The sequence below is a fragment of the Petaurus breviceps genome, unplaced genomic scaffold (genome assembly GCF_028583685.1).
Source record: "Petaurus breviceps papuanus isolate PSGF00001 unplaced genomic scaffold, PetGlider_PUasm1.0 90847, whole genome shotgun sequence".
Taxonomy (NCBI): Eukaryota; Metazoa; Chordata; class Mammalia; order Diprotodontia; family Petauridae; genus Petaurus; species Petaurus breviceps.
Genome location: NW_027187360.1, coordinates 5,102,907 through 5,122,503, shown reverse-complemented (window position 1 = coordinate 5,122,503; position 19,597 = coordinate 5,102,907). Strand labels below are relative to the sequence as shown.

The following is a 19,597-nucleotide window of genomic DNA, read 5'->3' as shown; positions in this document are numbered from 1 at the left end:
GTGGTTATTAAGAAAATGTCTCAGCTTTCATGCCTGGTATTTCTCAATGTAGGATTATGCAGTAGGATTTTTTTTCTCATTTGGGGACAAGAGAAAACTGTGTAATACTTTAGACTGGCTAATTAATAATCAGTCATAATCAAATTGTAATGATCTAATTTTGGCATATCTTAATTTGAATATTATGCTTTTTTGCGGGTTTTTGGTTTTTTTTTCTAGTATTTAGTGTTGTGCTTTTAAAATACATAATTTAAGGCATTTATGGGGAGTAGTTTAAGGGACATAATTTTAATTTATTGAGTAAATTAAATCCTTTGTAATTTTTTTCCTGGCTGTCTGAAGACCAGCCTTTGTGTCAGCCTTTTCTGCCACAAGTCAGTCAGTAATCATTTATTAAGTGTCTGCTGGGGATACAATAAAAGCATTGGAAGTGACTAAACCTGGACATAAGTTAAAGACAAAGACTTCTAAATCTATATCCCAAAGATTGCACCTAGATTGGTGTACCTAGATAGATTCTGAAAGACTGATCAGAAAGAGTGCTCTGTTTGGCAGATGTTCTCTATCAGAAGCTAGTTTTATTTGTTGCTTAAAAACTGAGAATTAATGGGAAGAAAAAGAAAATGAAAAAGTAGCAAAGATTAGAAGGTTGATAGTCTTACAGGTGGTGAGCAGTTAAAGGTTTGATAGGAAAGAAATCAATTTGTAGAGAAAGGAAAGTCAAGTTAAATAGTCAGAAAGACCAATAGTATCATTAGTAACTCTTGGGAATACAAAGTAACATTTTTGCTTTGTACAGAGGTTTTATATATGAATTTTATTAAACTATACACAGAGAATTTTTGTTTTATGTAAGTGTAAAATGGTTTTTACATAAGGCAGATTTACCTGCACATATGGAAAAGGAAAGGAGGGCAGGAAGGGGGCTATATGCTGATGGAGGAAAGGGGCCAACACAGAATCGGGGACACAGGCTGTACATGGACAGACAAGAGAAGATGGGTAACACTGGGGTCTAGGGACAGACATGCTGTATCAGGTACAAAGGGATGGAAGACAGACAAGTAGGCAAATGAAGTGAAGGTCTCTCTCCTCTCCAGAAGTCACAAGGCAAGCCCTTGATCTGGTGGTGGCATTCGAGTGTTGGGGGTGGGGTGAGGGAGGATGCTGTTTTCTTTTTAGTTTTGATTTTTTTTTTTTTGTAGAGAGAAGGGAGGCTAAGGAGTGCCAACCCAAAGGTCACCCTCAGAGAGAGAAAGAGAGAGATTACTGGTCAGTAGTTAGCATAGGTATTATTTTGGAATGTGGATTTCTTTCAGAATTCTTTATATAAAGTCGAATTTGCCTAATGTGAATTTATGTAAAGCTAGAATTGTCTATATTCAATATTACACTGAAATATTTTACATTTACATTCTCTGTATGACTCCTAAATGAAGTTTAAATTGTAGACTTTTGGGGTGGCTAGGTGGCGCAGTGAGTAAAGCGCCAGCCCTGGAGTCAGGAGGACCCGAGTTTGGTTCTGGCCTCAGACACAACACCCACACACACAAAAAAAAAAACTAGCCGTGTAACCTTGGGCAAGTTACTTAACCCCAATTGCCCTCCAAAAAGGCAAAAAAAAAAATTGTAGACTTTTACATTTTGTTTCCTCTTTACTTATGATTCCATAGTCACGTAAAATAATGGAATGAGTGTCTTTAACACTGACACTTAAATGGATCTGTGGTTTCAAAAAGAAGTATTATCTCCAGCACTCTATTATAACTTGACCCATCCATGCCTGCCCATCCTATGTGACTGTTGTCCATATTCTTCTATAAATTTACTACAAGGTGGTTGAGGGCCTTCCTTATATTCCTTGAATACATTGCATGAATTCAAGTAGAGCACATTGATTGTAAGTTTCTCACTCTTTAAATAAGTAACCAGGCCATAATTATTTCTAATATTACATTTCTCAGATTGTTTATTAGTCAGTAAGTGCTTATGAAGTGCTAAATGCTAGAGGTACAAAGAAGGCAAATGCAATCCCTGTAATCAAGGAATTCACTTTCTAATGGGGGAAACAACATGCAAACAACTATGTACAAACAAGATATATACGGGGTAGATTAATGGTAACCTCAGAACTCAGAGGCACAAGTATTAAGGGAAATCAGGAAAAGCTTCTTGGAGAAGGTAGGATTTTAGCTGATACTCAAGGGAATCCAGGAGGTGGAGATAAGAAGGGATCCATGTCTTATGTCAGTAACATCAAGAAAGGACAGTGTCATTAGATCAGAGTGCGGTATAAGAAGACTACAAAGCCAAGTCTAACCCTTCTTCTTTGACATGGGAAGCAGCAGCTATAGTGATTCAGTGGATAGAGCACTGGTCCCAGAGACAGGAAGACCTGAGTTCAAATCCAGCCTCAGATACTTAAGACCTGTGTGTCATAGCAAGTCATTTTGCCTCTTTGCCTCAGTTTCCTCAACTGCAAAATTGCAAGGTTTAAGTGAGATGGTATTTATAAAAGTGCTGAGCCCAGTGCCTGGCACATAGTAGGTACTTCTCCCTTCCCTATCACAGCAAAGTGCTACTATAAGTATTTTGGTGTATGTGGTGACCTCTTAAGGTATAACTGTATTAGTGGACTCTCTGAAGGAAAATAAGGATTCCCACTCTTGGAAATGTTAGCAATAAGACTAGCCAGAGAAGTTAAAGGTTAGATTAAAAAAAGAAATGAAACTGTCTTTATTTGGGGTGGCTAGGTGGCACAGTGAATAGAGTACTGACCCTGGAATCAGGAGGACCTGCATTCAAATCTGACCTCAGACACTTAACACTTACTAGCCTTAACCCCAAATGCCCTGCCTTCTCCCCCTCCAAAAAAAAGCCCCCCAAAACCCAAAACTGCCCTTATTTGCTAATGATATGATGATTTACTTTAAAAAGCTGAGGGAATCCACAAAGATAATAATTGAGACAAATAACTTCAACAAAGATGCAGAACACAAAAGAAACTAAAAATATCAACAGCATTTCTATTTAATAACAAAATTCAAGAAGCAGTGATAGAAAAGGAAATCCCACTCCAAATAACCACAAAATGCACAAATATTTTGGGATCAAGCTACCAAAGCACACAAAGCACTTGTATAAATTCAGTTACAAAGTACTCTTTAAAGTAAATTTTTTTTTTAATTAAATGGCCAGGGGGAACATTCAGTGCTTATGGTTGGGCCATGCTAATATAATAAAAATAACAGTAATATCAAAGTTAATCAATAGCTTTAGTGCTTATGCTGATTAAGTTATCAGAGGGTGCTTTACAAACTCAATAAAATACAGGGGCAGCTAGGTTTTATAATGAATAGAGCATCGGTGTTGGGGTCAGGAAGATCTGAATCCAAATCTGTCTTTAGACAGCTGTTAGTTTTGAGACCCTGAGCAAGTCACTTAACCTCTTTGTGTCTCAGTTTCTTCCTTTTAAAATGGGCATGATAGACTAGGAGCCTGGAGTTTGCCGGGTACCCCAAGGTTGCCATGATGCAGAAGTATGGAAAGCTGAAGAAGAAAGGCAGGGGCACCTGTGGAACAGTGTTTGAGGTCAATAACCAAGAGACACACGAGATTATGGCACTGTAATAGATTCACTTGGATGAGGAGGGGGTACCGAACTCTGCCCTGAAAGAGACCTGCCTGCTTAAGGAACTGAAGCATAAGAATATTGTTAGGTTTCATGATTTGCACAATGACAAGAAACTGACCCTAGTTTTTGAGTTCTCTGACAAAGATCTGAAGAAATATTTTGACATTTGCAATGGAGACCTAGACCCTGAAATTGTGAAGGCATTCCTTTTCCAACTGCTAAAAGGCCTTGGATTGTGCCACAGCCATAATGCTCTGCACTGGGACCTGAAGCCTCAGAACCTTCTAATTAACCAGAATGGGGAGCTCAAGCTTGCTGATTTTGGTTTGGCATGAGCCTTCGGAATCCCTGTTCAATGTTACTCTGCAGAGTTGGTCACTTTGTGGTACCACCCACCAGATGTTCTATTGGGGACCAAACTATACTCCCTGTCCATTGACATGTGGTCAGCTGGTTGCATCTTTGCAGAGCTGGCCAATGCTGTATGGCCCGTCTTCCCTGGGAATGATGTAGATGATCAACTGAAGAGGGTTTAAGGCTGCTGGGGACACCAGCTGAGGAACAGTGGTCTGCCATGACCAAGCTTCCAGACTATAAACCTTACCCTATGTATCCAGCAACAATGTCACTTGTCAATGTTATACCCAAGCTCAATGCCACAGGGAGGAGCCTTTGCAGAACCTGCTCAAGTGTAATCCAGTTAAGCCCATCTCAGCGGAGGAAGCTTTGCAGCTCTCTACTTCTCTGACTTTTGCCCTCCCTAGCCAAGGGTTTGCTTTTCCCTTTCCTTGTCCAGAGAACCAAGCCTACTACCCTTGACCCCTCCTCTAGGCCCTCAGATTGGGAGCTGCTCAATGCACTCTCACCTTGCTGGCCCACCCTGTTCTCTACCTACCCAGGGGCCTCATGTGTTGAGGCAGGAGAAATAGACCCTGGAAGCTAAGGGGTTTGAGGCTCCTTTGTCCTCTCTTCTCCCCTGGCCCTTCCCTAGTCTCCCCCACCCCACTGGAAAAGGGTAGGGGTGGTATGCTATACACTTAAGTTCTGCTACTTGGGTCAGATGTTTTGGGCCAACCTTGGTGGGGTTAGGGGTATGAAGTATGGATGCCAGCTACAGCCCCTCTCCCTACTTCCTGTGCTCCTCCCCCTCGTGTATGGACTTTATTTAATAAATTGGCTTCTTTCCCACAAAAACAAAATAAAATAAAATGGGCATGATAATAACACATACCTCCCATAGTTGCTGTGAGGATAAAATGAGATATTTGTAAAACATTTTGCAAACATTAAAGCACTATATAAATGCTACCTAGCTATATGGAAAAATAAAAGATCTTAGATGTCACTGGTAATAATGAAAGGAGGTAAGGGTAGTAGACCTCATACTTTGCTATAAAGAAGCAGTCATCAAAACTATCCAGTATTGGCTAAAAAATAGAGAAAGTAGATCTATCAAATAGTCTAGACAAAGAATAATCAAAAACAGTGCATCCCAGTAACCCACTGTGGAACAGGAAAACAAATTACTTAGGAAAGAACTCCATGTTTTATTTAAAACAACAACTTCTAGGAAAATGGAAAGCAGTCTGGTAAAAATTAGGCCTTAGACCAACACCTTGTACCATATTCCACAATGCATTCTAAATGGGATGTGAATTTAATATTTAAGTCATACCATTAAAAGTCATAAGAGAAGCAGATGCTTCTCACAGCTATGAGTAGGATATATATTCTTAACCAAACAAGTTAGAGATAGTTACAAAAAATAAAATAAATTACAAAATCAAATACTTTGATTTCCTAAAAAAAAACTTCTGCACAAAACAAAATTAACACACCCAGTATAAAAAGAGAAGTGGTCAAATGGGGGGGAAACAACTTTGTCTCAGATTTCTTTGATAATGATTTGGTATCAGAGATGTGATGGGCTTTAAAAATGAGATAAAATTCTAAATTTAATTCTAGAGGTGACAGGGAGCCACTGGAGTTTACTGAATAGTGTGGTATCGTGGTCAGATGTAATTTAGAAACTTGAGGCAGGATGACCAACCAGAAGGTTATTGTAATAGGCCAGGCAGTAAGGTGATGAGGGCCTGTACCAGAGTAATGGTGGTATCAGAGGAGAGGAGAGAGATGTTGCAAAAGGTAGAATGGATATAACTTGGCAACTACAGATGAAACATGAGGAGTGAGGGGCGGCCAGGTAGCACAGTGAGTAAGAGCACCGGCTCCAGTGTTGAGAAGACCTGGAGATCAAATCCCGGGCTCAGACACTTAGCACCCACCCAGAAACACCTGGCCGTGTAACCTTGAGCAAGTTACTTAACCCCGATTGCTTTAAAAAAAAAAAAAAAACATGAGGAGTGAGAGTAAAGAGTCAGTGACAGGTTGTGAGTTTGGGTGACTGGGAGGATGGTGGTGACTTCTACAGTAATACAGGAATTAGGAAGAGGGGAAGGTTGGAAGAAATGATAATGAGTTAAGTTTGGGCATGTTAAGTTTAAACTGTCTTTGGACTATACAGTTTGAGATGTCTGAAATGCAATTAGAGATATGAGAGTAGAGGCCAGGAGAGAGATTAAGGCTGGATAAAAAAAATCTGAGAATCATCTGCAAAGAGATGATAATTGAATCCATTTGACCAAGGGAGAAGAGAGGAGGGACCAGAATAAAGCCCCATGGAATACTCAAAGTTAATAGGTTCAGCCTGGATAAAGATCTAGCAAAGGAGAATGAAAAGGAGCCGTCTGACAGATGAGAAGAGAAACAGAAGAGAACACTTACCGATAGAAGAGAGTATTAGGAAAGAATTTTGGGAATATGGCAGAATAAGGCAAGAAAGTACCTGATCCTCTCAACCACCGTCTTCCCCCAATATTGTAAAAAAATGCCTCAGTGAATTTTGGAGCAACAGAAATAATTGTCAGGCTAAAGCAGTCATTCAGTCTAAGACAACTTGGGAAGAGATTAGAAAGATTTGCCCTACTGGGGCGCTGGTCTGGTATAAGTGCCGTGCAGCCAGGTCAACAAACAGCAGGCCCTGAGGGCAGCTGTGTCACTGGTGTTGCACCCTTCACTATCTGTGGGGAGCAAATAGGGGGCCAGATTGACCAGCTGATCGGGGAAAGGGGGTGTCTGTTGGTGCTGGATGCAGGTCCCAGGAATATAACCAGATGCCAGTGAGTGCAGTGGCAGAGGGATGGAGAGGACTGGACTGGTGGTGGTCGCTCACAGGAGAGCAGAGTCCCTAGTTTCATTTCCAGGACACAGCCACTGGAGAATGGAGGATGGTAGTGTGTTTCTGAGACTGGAGAATGAGAACATTTGCAGTGTTGGAGGACTTCAATGGAGAAGAGTGTTTGAAGTCATTTATAAACCCAGGCATAAGCCAGGAGTAACCACACCTGGCCTTGGATCATAGCACACTGAAGAACCAAAAAGTCAAAGACCCTCAAATAGAATTCCGAAAACAACAACATGAAAAACTTGAAGCCACACCCCAGGAGCAGAGCTTGACCCTGACATAAAATAGCCAAGAAAGAGGCCACTAAAAAATGAGTAAACAACAGAAAGAACCTGACCATAGATGGTTGCTGTGGTGATAAAGAAGAACACAGTTCAAACTCAGAAGACTGAAGTCAAAACAGCTACTTATAAAGCTTTAAAGAAAAATATAAAATGGTCATGAGCCCAAAAAGAGTTTTTAGAAAAGCTTTAAAAAGGACTTTAAGAATTAAATAAGAGGGGGTGGCTAGGTGGCGCAGTGAATAGAGCACCGACCCTGGAGTCAGGAGGACCTGAGTTCAAATTTGGCCTCAGACACTTGACACAAAAAAAACTAGCCGTGTGACCTTGGGCAAGTCACTTAACCCCAATTTCCCTCCAAAAAGGGAAAAAAAAAAGTTACAGGAAAAATTGGATAAAGAAATAATGCAAAAAAAATTTATGAGAAGAAAGTCATTTGGAAAGAGATCTAAAAACTTAATGAAGGAAATAACTCCTTAAATTAGAATTGGACAAGGGGAAGCTAATGACTTCATAAGACATCAAAAAATAATTTTAAAAAATCAAAAGAATTTTTTAAAAAAGGGAGAGAACATGAAATATCTCATTGGAAAAACAACTGACTTGGAAAACAGATCAAGGAGAGAATTGTTGGACTGCCTAAAAGTCATGATCATAAACAGTCTAAACACTATACTTCAAGAAATTAAGGAAAATTGCCCTGAAGTTTTAGAACTAGAGGGCAAAATAGAAATTGAAAAACTGTCAATCACCTGAAAGAGATCCCAGAATGAAAGCTCACAGGAACATCACAGGTAAGTCTCAAAGCTCCTAAATCAAGGGGAAAAATGGTACAAACAGCTAGAAAGAAACAATTCAAATATTGTGGAGCTACAGTCAGAAAGGCATAAGATTTAGAATCTTCTACATTCAGACTAAAAGAATATGATTTTATGAAAAGCAAAAGAGTTGGGTTTGCAACCAAGAATAATCTACCTAGCAGAGCTGTGTATAATCCTGCAGGAGGGGGTAAATGGATATTTAATGAATTAAAGGACTTTTAGCCATTCTTGAGAAAAAGACCAGAACTGAACAGAAAATTTGACTTACAAGTACAACAATCAGGAGAAACTTAAGAAGGTAAACATGAAAAACTAATCATAAGGGATTTAATAAGATTAAACTGTTTACATATCTGGGAAGATAGTGTGTGGAACTCTTAAGAATGTTCCAGTAATTAGAAAGAGTATACATAGATAAAGGGCTTGGGGTTCAGTTGATTATGATAGAATGATCCTAAAAATAAAGGGAGAGAGAAAATGGAGCAGATTATTTCATATAAAAGAGGTGTTAACGGAAGAACTTTTATAGGGGAGTGGAGGGTAGGCAGTGAAGGAGCTTTCTTATCAGGAATGGGGTAAAGAGGAAATAACATATACATCTAGTTCAGTATAAAAGTCTTCTTAACTTAGAAATAGGAGGGCAAGGGGATAGGAAAAGGGAGAGACTCCAAATCGGAAATCTTGAAAAAATTAAAGATAAGATTAATAAAATTGAATGTAAGAAAACCATCTAATAAAACTGGAGCTGGTTTTATGAAAAATAAAATAAACCATTGGTTAATATGATTAGAAAAGAAAGAGAAGAAAAACAAATCACTAATATAAAAAATGAAAAGGGTGAATACACACCTAATGAAGATAATATTAAAGCAATTATTAGGAGTTATTTTGCTCAGTTATATGCCAATAAATTTAACAGTCTAAATGAAATGGAAGAATAAAGAAATTGAACAGGCCATAAATTACTGTCCTAAGAAAAAAGCATCAGGACCAGATGGATTTACAAGTGAATTCTACCAAACATTTAAAGATCAATTATTCTAATATTAACTGAGTTATTTGAAATAATAGGCAAAGGAATCCTACCAAATTCCTTTTATGAAACAAATATTGTGCTGATACCTAAACTAGGAAGAGCAGAAACAGAAAGAAAAGCATAGGCCAGTTTCACTAATGAATATTGATGCAAAAAATCCTAAATAAAATGCTAGCTAGGATAGCATTATATCACAAAGAATATACATTATGACCAAGTGAGATATGTACCAGGAACACAAGGGTTGTTCAATATAAGGAGAACTATTAACATAATTGATTATATCAATAATAAAAGAAACAAAAAAACAAATCATTACAAATAGATACAGAAATAGCTTGACGAAATTCAATACTCATTCCTATTAAAAAAAACAAAACACTTGGAAGCATAGGTATAAATGGATTTTTCCTTAAAATAAGAAGCATCAACCTAAAACCATTAACAAGCATTATATGTAATTAGGATAAGCTAGAAGCCTTCCCAGTAAGATCAGGAGTGAAACAAGGGTGCCCATTATCACCAGTATTATTCAGTGTTGTACAAGAAATGCTAGCAATAGCAAAAAAGGAAGAAAAGGAAATTGAAGGAATCAGAATGGGCAGTGAGGAAATAAAGCTATTGCCCTTTGCAGACGATATGATGGTATGCTTGGAAAATCCTAGAGATTCAACTAAAAAATTAATTGAAGCAATAATTTTAGCAAAGTAGTAAGATATAAAATGAACCATCATAAATCATCAGCATTTCAACATATCACCAATAAAGGTCTGCAAGAAGATATAATAAGAGATATACTGCCAAGACAAATTCAGGAACTAACTACATGAACATAATTATATACTTTTTATACAAATCAAATCAAGACTTAGATAATTGGAGAAATATTCATTGTTCATGGGTGGGCTGAGTCAGTATAATAAAAATGACAGTTCTGCCTAACGTAATCATAGATCCTTTTTTGTTTTTGAGTTATGAGCAGTGCAGAAAAAGATGGCTGTATGCCCCCATATCATGATGTTTCTTACTACTTTGGTCACACTATAAAAGTAAATCTGCCAGACTCTTGATTCCTGAAGAATCATGCTTAGTCTTCATTTAGCTGCAACTTGATCCAGTAGCTAAAATGGTTGTGTTTTAATTTTTCTAGCAGTATATCTTGTTGGTTGTTGGCATTCTAAACATGAGATTATAAAAGTAAAAATAATACCTATCAGTGTTCTGAAACCTGAATGGTTCTTAACACCTGCCTCTTTTTTGCCACCACAAAAGTGAAAGGCTGGTGCATCATTGGGAAGTGGTGTTAAAAAAAAAAAATACAACCAATAAACTTTTCTTCCTGTTAAGAAAAACTAGCTTTAAATTAAGAAACCTGGAACATGTATCTTAAGTTGAAAATTTTGTAACTTATATGTGTATCTTTCAAAAAAATACTGACTTGTGCTTAACTTTTTTTCCTCTTGATAGTTTTGAAATAACTTAAACTTTTGTTATCAGGAACAGCATATATTCATGGAATGCAACATGCTACAGGAAACTTCATTATTATTATGGATGCTGATCTCTCACATCACGTAAGTGGGCTTTTTTCTTTGAAAACTTGTTTCTATGTTAGCTTTAAAAGTTTAGCCTCATTTTATTTACTGTTTGTTTTTCCCCCCAAATTACAGCCAAAATTTATCCCAGAGTTCATTAGGTAGGTAGTATTTCTAATATTTTGGGAAATTATAACATGATTAAAATTTAAATACATTTGTAATTACCCTATTCGGTTTTACACTAATTTTAAATATTTAGGAATTTTATATTGTTAAAGTTATATTTGTGCTAGCTTTTAAAAATTGTCAGCTAATATATATTTCTTGTAGGAAGCAAAAAGAAGGTAATTTTGATATTGTGTCTGGAACTCGCTACAAAGGAAATGGCGGTGTCTATGGCTGGGATTTGAAGAGAAAAATTTTAAGGTAGATAAGATTTAGTTGTCTATAAAGTAATTTTTATATCATTTTTGGCTTGAATCTTCTATTTAAAAAGCAAAGAAGTATTTACATAATACTTGCCATCTATTCGTGAGACTTCTCTGAACTTAGCTTTATCTAAGCTTTATCTTTATCTTAGCTATATTTTAACTTTAGCTTTAGAATAATTTTTCCTATTATAAGAAAAACATGAATATAGCAGTATTAATTTGCATGAGAACTCTTTAGCTAGGGGGAAAAATCACTATAAGATTTTTAAATAGGAAGTCTAGCTAAACCTAAAAATTAAGGTATTATAGAATAATCCACCCTAAATTATATCATAATTTTTAGTCTTAAATTGGTTTGGTTTTTGTATGATATTCATAAATGCACATAATATTTTAAATTTCAATCAGTGACTATTTAAGACTACACTGACTTTTTTTGTGGATCTAGGTTCTAGTCCCAGCTTGATTACTAACTACTTCTGTGATGTTGTTTGTAGTTTTTCTTACCTATAAATTGAAACATTTGAACTAGACCTCTGTAGTTTCTCTGATATTATAGTTAATGTAACAGCAGTTATATTCAATTTACTTTTGATTCAGAAGTTTTGCTTTTGTTTTGTCACAAGTCAGCTAATAATGTCTAAGTTGCTTTTGAATCTAATCCAATTAATATTTTGGACAAATAAGCCCAAATGTTTCGGTCTGTGATATTTTAAGTGTATCTTTAAAAAGATTTTTTGTTGTTGTTTTAAAGCCATTTACTTTAAATACTGGTTATTTGCAGGGCTCTGTTTCAAATATTAAAAAAAGATATTTTCATGCTGACATTTTTAAAGTTTTCTACCACTCTAATAGTACTAGTAGTCACCTTTCACACCTCTGTAAGCTTCTGAGGGTAAATTGATGTTTGCTTACTATTGGAGAGGCAGCCACAGAGAGAAGTGAATCGAAGCCTACTTAAGTCCTGCCTCTAGACAGCCTAACTGTTTAGCCCTAGAGAAGTCACTTAAAGACTTTAAGTTACTGAGAAGGTAGAGACTTGCTTTAGTTCTTCATTCAGAGTTGGCTCTGGAAATCAAAGGCCCAGTCCCTATCCATTGAAATCTTTGTAGCCCTAGGAAAATAATTTTCCCTAGGAAAAGGGAAAACTTGTTTCCCAGAGCCATTAAAAAAGAGTGTTACAGAAACAACTTTGTATTGGCTTTCTAAACACTTTTGCTGGCCCCTATACATTTTTGAAATGCAAATTAAAACTATTCATAGCTTTTAACTTGGAATTCAATTCTATTTAGCTGTGATAAAAGCTCTTCCTTTCCAAATGTATTAGACTACAATACAAAGAAACCACAACCAGTTTCCCAAAAAGCAAGCAAATGAATGATTTTTCCTGATTAGAGCTACACCCCTTTTGGTGTAAAAAAGGGCAGGTCTTTTTTTTTTTCTTTAAATCCCTTGGTAGCTAGTTCAAATAAACAAATATTAAGTGTTTTTTGAGTAGTCAGGCCTAGGCCCTGGGGAAATAGAAAGTCCTAGTCTTCAGTTTGATTACTATCTCTTGGGGTGGGGAACCTGAGTACCCCTGGTTGCCCTTTACAAATTCTGTGGATCTTTAATTGTTGTAGGTCCCTTTTGTTAGACATATGGGCAAACCCTATCATACTTTCTCATTCAGCTAGATTCTTCACCATCCTCCCTTAATACCTAGTATGCTGGAGGGCAGCTACATAATGCAATGGATTGAGTGCTGGGCCTGGAATCTGGAAGACTCATCTTCTGTTCAAATCTGTCCTCAAACATTTAGTTAGCTGTGTGACCCTAGGCAAATCACTTAACCCTGTTGCCTCAGTTCCTCATCAGTAAAATGAGCTAGAGAAGGAAATGGCAAACCACTCCAATATCCAATATCAAATGGAGTCACAAAGGGTGGGGACACAATTGAAAAATTACTGAACATCTAGTAAACACTAGTTTGTTGATTTTTATGCCTAGCAGTACAGCACTGAAGCTGTGTTATGACCCTCTTTGGACAATTGACAAGTCTGCCTTTTTTTCCTTAATAATAATTTTTTCACCACTTCTAAGCAAGCATTCACAATATTACATTATATAACACATTGAAAAGTTAACTCATTTTCCCTTTTTTGAAAACTATTAATCTTCTAGAATAAGAATATGAATACACATTAATAAAATTTGTTTTGAAATAAGTTTCATATTCAGATATTTGGAGTGAGGAGGAAAATCTTTATTCCTAATTTCTCAAAGAAGAAAAACTTGAATTTCTGTCCTTAAAAATGGAGGATGGTCACATCTTTTACTGATCAGAAAATTCTTCTATAGGTCGACACCCCCATCTGCTATAACTTTTTTAAAACTAATATAAAGGTTCTTAAAGTAAGGTAATAGATGATTTTTTAAATCTGATAGCATAAATTTACTTGTATTGCAATTAATGTCACTCAAATGTTAATCAGTATGTGTGACTGATGTTCCTGTATTTTAAAATCTATTGTGAGTACTTCTTTGCAATTTTTAAATGAAAACTGGGATATTTTATTTGGCAGCAGAGGAGCCAACTTCTTAACTCAAATTTTGCTGAGGCCAGGAGTATCAGACTTAACTGGAAGTTTCAGGTACAGTGATTATTATGTTACATTGTGTAATTATATTTTTACATATAATATTATTATATGTTATATTTGTTTTATTATACTCAGTTTATTAAGCATTATATATAACTATATTATTATATGGAAAACTTATGTTTTCCATCAGTTTGCATTGCCTTCCTCTCTCATCCAAATCCATTAGGTTTCTCACATTACTAATGTTCTTAGATCCTGGAATTCATGTTTCTCAGAAATGCTTGGAAAATACACCTGTTTTAAGATATGTTCTATAACACTGCTATATAAGATGTTAAGATATCCCTCTAGAAGTACTTCATAGGTAGATGGACAAGATAGAAGGTTAATCTTGTGCTCCTTAAGCTGTCAATTGCATGGAATGAGTGTCTGTCCACTGGCAATCGCATAACCATAAGCAACATCTTAGTTAAATTTGTATTTGCTTGAAATTTAAACCAATATTTGTCAAAACATTCCCCTAGAAAAGTATATTGAGTTTATTTTAAATCTTTTTATTGAACTTTGTTGTCCTTCTGTAATTTTAAGAACAATTTGAAATGGGCCTAGATGCCTTATTCCTTTTATTTTCTGATATGCTACAAAGATCATAGATTTAGAGCTAGAAGGGACATCCAAGGACATCTTCCTCATTTCACAAATGAGGAAACTGAATCCCACAGAGGTTAAGTGACTTCTCTAAGATCATACAACTACTCAGTAGAAGATCTGGGATTCAAACCCAAATGCTCTGATTTCTAATCCAAGTGGTCTATTATACCTTCCTACTTACATAATAAACTATTTGGTATGATTGTGCCAAATTACTAAGGGACAGTGCTATCAAATTTGTCACCCTTAAAGCTAAAAAAAAATGCTGATTCATTTTACTCCAAGGCTAAATTCTTTTTCACAAGTTTAGTTTTGTTTCATTAGCCTGCTATAGATTTTAGGTTTTTATTTAATTAATTAAATTAATAAATTTAATTTTTTAAATTTTATTTAATAATTGGAGAAAACCTTAAGTTTTAAAAGCTTGACAACTAGGGGAAAAAAAACCTCAATTAGGAAGTGATTTGTTTATATTAAAGGATTACTAAAGGTTAACTCTCCTAATGCCTAAATTCTACCAGCCAAAACCTACCAGTAAAGGGGAAAGAGAATTTTGAAGCTAAAATACTATAAGCCATGGCCAATTGAAAATTATGCAGAAATCATAATTCAGAAGGGCTCTATATTAATATGAGCCAATAGAAGAGGATGGTTTTATTGACAAAAATTTGATTTATATATGAGCTATAACTGTTTTCATCAGTTTCCTTTGAATAGTTGTGACAGGTTCAGCCATATCTCTCATATCTTTCAAGAAGAGGAAATAATCATGAAGTCATTGTATTTAACAGTTTTTTTATTGCTATGTGAGCATCATCAGTTCAGAGATGGAGATTAGAAACTTTATATCTTACAGGGCTAAGTAGTGACTCAGGTAGAAAGGAAGATCCTAAGGAATATATTCCTGCCTTGTTAGCCAAATAGGCAAAGAATTTGGTACTCCTAAACATTTGTCATGTTTAGAATGCTTCTATACTGTTTTGCATTAGTTTTTGCATTTGTGTGGAATCAAGTGCCTGGCAAATCATAAGTAAGCAATTAACCAGTGCTTGTTAAATGAATGAAACAGCATGCCTGATTTTAAAGGTAGTTAGCAAACATATGGTGATGTGAAGATAATGTCAGATTTCTGATTCGTAATTAAGGATTATTTGATATTCACTACTTAATTTTTAAATAATCAAACCCTATATTCCCTTCTCAGGAAAAAGATTTGTGGATTTAGGGGTACCAAAACTGAATAAACCCCTTTGTTCAGCCAAGCCATACCCATTAGGAACTCGTGGCATGAAAACTGAAGAACTAAAAAACCCTTAGAACAAGTTTCAAAGGAAAAAAAAAGGCCCAAAACGAAGAATGCTGATTTCCAAATATAACCCTTAGGCATTGTGGAATGAGGCAGCCCTAATTTGTCAAAGAACAAAAGGAAGGAAATAGACAGTTTTTGTTGAATGTCAAAGGGATTTTTTTTTACAAAAGCCTCTCAAGTGGACCCACCCCCCTCTTCTAAAGATGTGTTCTCTTTAAAAAAAAAAAAAAAAGAAGGCATTAGTGCAGCTCTGCCACAGGTACCTGTGGGCCTTGGGCAAATTTGACCTTACTGGGCCTCAGTTTCCTCATCTGTAAAATAAGGGGTTTGGACTAGTTGAGCTCCCAAGCCTCTGTGGGAGAATAGGAACCTAAACTTTTCCCTTTCTTTAAAATAACAAGTCCAGGGTTTTTGAGATTGGGGAAGTTTTAGAAGTAGAGAGCACCCTTCTACTTGTTTACTTGAATGCTGGTTGAAAAGAATGTATGGAGGTTTGCCCAGTACCCAGAGGTCTGATGTTACTGGTTCCTTTGCTTCAGGCTTGTACTTCGTTTTGAAGATGCAGGTCACATTTTCTGTCCATAAGAAATATCTCCATCTTTAGGTTTGCTACCTCCTATCTTGTGAGCAAATATATGCGATTGCCTAAAACTCCTCTGAGGCAGAGCTCTAGTACTTGGAGGCCTAGTTTTGTAGCAACTTGGGGTAGCCTGTTTCTCAAAGATCATATTGAGCTTTTATTGTAAAACCCAAGGGACATTTAGGTGAGAAAAGGGAGTTCATTATTATGCTTTTTCTTATCATACATCTCTACTTTCCCTTCTCTATATGCCTTGCTCTTTTTTCCCTTGGAAAGGTTTTCCTTAGAGCATGGCCTATTACTTTCTTAATATCTCAGAATTTTATTTTCTCTTTAGACTTTTTAAAAGTCAAGGGGCAGCTAGGTGGCACAGTGAATAGAGCATCAGCCCTGGAGTCAGGAGGACCTGAGTTCAAATCCGGCCTCAGACACTTAACCCTTAACTAGGCATGTGACCTTGGGCAAGTCACATAACCCCAACTGCCCTGCCCTCCCCCCTCCAAAAAGCAAACAAAAATAAAAGTCTCCTATCAAATGATAAAAAAATAACTTAATGAAATTTTAAAGCATCTTTTTCTACCAGAAGTTGGCAGAAAATTGACTACAGGAGGCTGTTCTCCAAATAATTCACTTAACTGTATTTAACAGTTTTTCATGCAATTTGAAGAAAGGTATACACTTCCCTAAAAGATGCAATATATCCATTTCCAGAACTAATCATACTTTAACAAATATTGTAATATTTTTATGATTCAGAATACATAAAAATGATTAAAATTTTCATTATTAAGCTTTTATGTTAAGACTGTACAAATATCTGTGAATTTCAGGGAATAATTAGATGTGATTATACTTAGGTATGTAAGTAGATATATGATTTCATTGTGTGGCTACTCCCCCCCAAGAGATTAAAGCTTGAAACTGACCCTGTGTGACTCTTGTCCATGACCTCCACAAATTTTCCAGAGTGGGTCTACCCAACATGCTGGGGGTCCTTGAGAGTATATGTATACTAGAGGAGTCTACAGACTCAATTTTCCCTTATTCTCACCACTGATCGCTTGCCTTTTTCAGTCATACATCTCTCTTATAATAACTTTTATGCTCCTTTTGCATAATTCTTAGCTGGGAAGGTGTTGTGACCTACCCATGCCCTCTATGGGTCTCTTTATGATTCTCTTTATGACTCTTTAGGTGGACCTCTTTTTCTGAGAGGGTGGGACTTCATGACTCAAGGCCCTAAAAATGTGGACCTCTGATAATATGAAAATCAATTTTACTATGCTTGTCCCAGGCTTCATATCATTCTCATGCTTTACAGGCTATACAGAAAGGAAGTTCTACAGAAATTAATGGAAAAATGTGTTTCTAAAGGATATGTCTTCCAGATGGAGATGATTGTTCGAGCTAGGCAACTGAATTTTACCATTGGAGAGGTATGGAACTAATCTGATTAGAAAAGCATATTTAATGCTAAGAAATCAATAAAACTCATTTTAAAAAATAGTTAAGGGGTTTTTTGTTTGTTTTTTAAGGAAAAATTAGTAGAACGTAGAATTCCCTTCCAGAGTAGTGTTAGAACTCTGCCTCCATTCACCCCTTTTTTCTTTTCTCCTAACTTTAATTCTTAATTTATTATGACAGACATCTGTCCATGCTTGTGGTCACTACCAGGAAGAATCAGCCTCTAAGTCTAATTATTGTAAATTTCTCTCCTACTATCAGCTAAGCAGGTAGGCAGCCATTAAATTACAAAATACATGGGTCCTAGGTACCTAGTTCATCTAGAAGTCAGTGAAAATTTTCTGGAACTGTGAAGAAATAAATGAGAAAATAGGTTTAGGTTGATAATTTAAATGGAGGAAATAACTTATCTTCCTAGAATGCTATTTTTTTCTTTCAATCACAATAAGAATATTAAATACAACTTATTGTCATTGCATCTATTTATAAAATTGCAAAATGAGAAAATTCATGATGATAAACTTTTTCTTTTAAAAGCCCCCAAAAAATTAAATTAAGAAAATATTTGGAGATTTGGAGTAAAACATTTTCTTGAAGTAGAATTACAGACTTAAGAGAGTTCAATTTATTTTTGAGTTGAACTTTTCAAAGCAGCATCATGTGGTTCACATGATTGCTATAATTTCAGATCTTAAAATCCATGAGTTATTATGGAAGGTATCCACATCAGTGAGATCGTGAATCCATTGAAACATGAAATCCTCACTCAGTTTTGGTGTCTCTCAAAATACCAAAAAATAATAATTTAAACTTTAAACATATAAATTTGGCAATATGCAAATTCTACTAATTCTGTGTTTAACTTAGGTAAAAGTTTTGTGTGGGTTTACACCACATTGAGATTTTGCTTATTTGCTTTTTTAAAAAAGGATATGTTGTTTTTGTTTTGTTTTCAAATAGGTCCCAATCTCATTTGTGGATCGAGTTTATGGTGAATCCAAGTTGGGAGGAAATGAAATAGTCTCCTTTTTGAAAGGACTGTTGACTCTGTTTGCCACTACATAAGATGACACTATTCATTTTATATTTAAATTATCATGTTCATTTCATTTTAAGCATAAGACAAAAGACCTGGTTGCTGATTTTTAAATTGTACTCTTAAACCATAAACAGTAAGGTAAGGTAAATTTCATATACACCTTAATTTTTTTTTCTGGAGGTCTTTGTATTCCAGAGTAGATTCCATGTCCATGTAGAGAAAGAAGGAATATTCTTTATGTCTGTTTACAGTTGTAATAAGATTTATAAATAAATTTTATAAGATTTGGTTTGGATAAAGTATTATTGATAAATCAATTTGGATTTTCTTGTGTGAAGTTTTGAAATAATACTTAATAGTAAAAGCAAATGTTCCAGCTTTGGGTACTTATGGAAAATTGACTTTAAAAGAATTATGTATGTACATAATTGAGATATATTCCTAAAATGTTACATAAGTGGGAGAATATTCACAATCCATCATTTGGTTTAAAATATCTTCTCTTAAACTAATAAGGAAGGCAATTGGCCTATTTAAATGAAAATTTTAGGTTCTTTGTTTCATTGAAGCTTGAATAAGTAGATCTGTTTTAACTGTTGAATTTGTGAAATACTGCATTCTAATATGAAAAATCATAGTAAAAATTAAACCAATTGACTAATGAAAATATTAAGTGTATGTTTTGAATGTAGATGAAAGTTGTTCAGCTATAAATTCATAGATATGTTAAGCTGTTAACTTTTTCTTCAGTGAGAAAAAAATCCAATTTTTAGAGGATTCAAACTACTGTTCTAGTCATTTTTAAACAATTTACTGAATTCCTTCTTGGGGTTTTTTCCTAAGAAAATATATTTTTAAATAATGAATTTACATATTGTGTTATTCATTGTGCTCTAAAGTACATATAGACACATTATAGCTAGTTATATAGAAGAGTAAAGGCTTATAATTCCTAAAAACAATTAAGGAGCAGTTGTTGGCACC

The 19,597-nt window shown here is 35.5% G+C and overlaps 1 protein-coding gene and 1 pseudogene across 1 annotated transcript in view; both read left to right on the top strand.

Moving 5' to 3' along the window:
• The window catches only part of DPM1 (dolichyl-phosphate mannosyltransferase subunit 1, catalytic), a 39,297-nt gene extending 20,017 nt beyond the window's left edge, over positions 1–19,280 (top strand). The window contains exons 5-10 of the mRNA XM_069072416.1: positions 10,514–10,590; positions 10,687–10,712; positions 10,885–10,980; positions 13,550–13,618; positions 17,432–17,546; positions 18,535–19,280. Of these exons, the coding sequence (XP_068928517.1) occupies positions 10,514–10,590; positions 10,687–10,712; positions 10,885–10,980; positions 13,550–13,618; positions 17,432–17,546; positions 18,535–18,639 (488 nt within the window). The 3' untranslated portion in view covers positions 18,640–19,280. The remainder of the gene's footprint in view (positions 1–10,513; positions 10,591–10,686; positions 10,713–10,884; positions 10,981–13,549; positions 13,619–17,431; positions 17,547–18,534) is intronic.
• On the top strand, positions 3–10,590 carry LOC138149420 (cyclin-dependent kinase 5 pseudogene; annotated as a pseudogene).
• Positions 19,281–19,597: the final 317 nt, after the last annotated feature.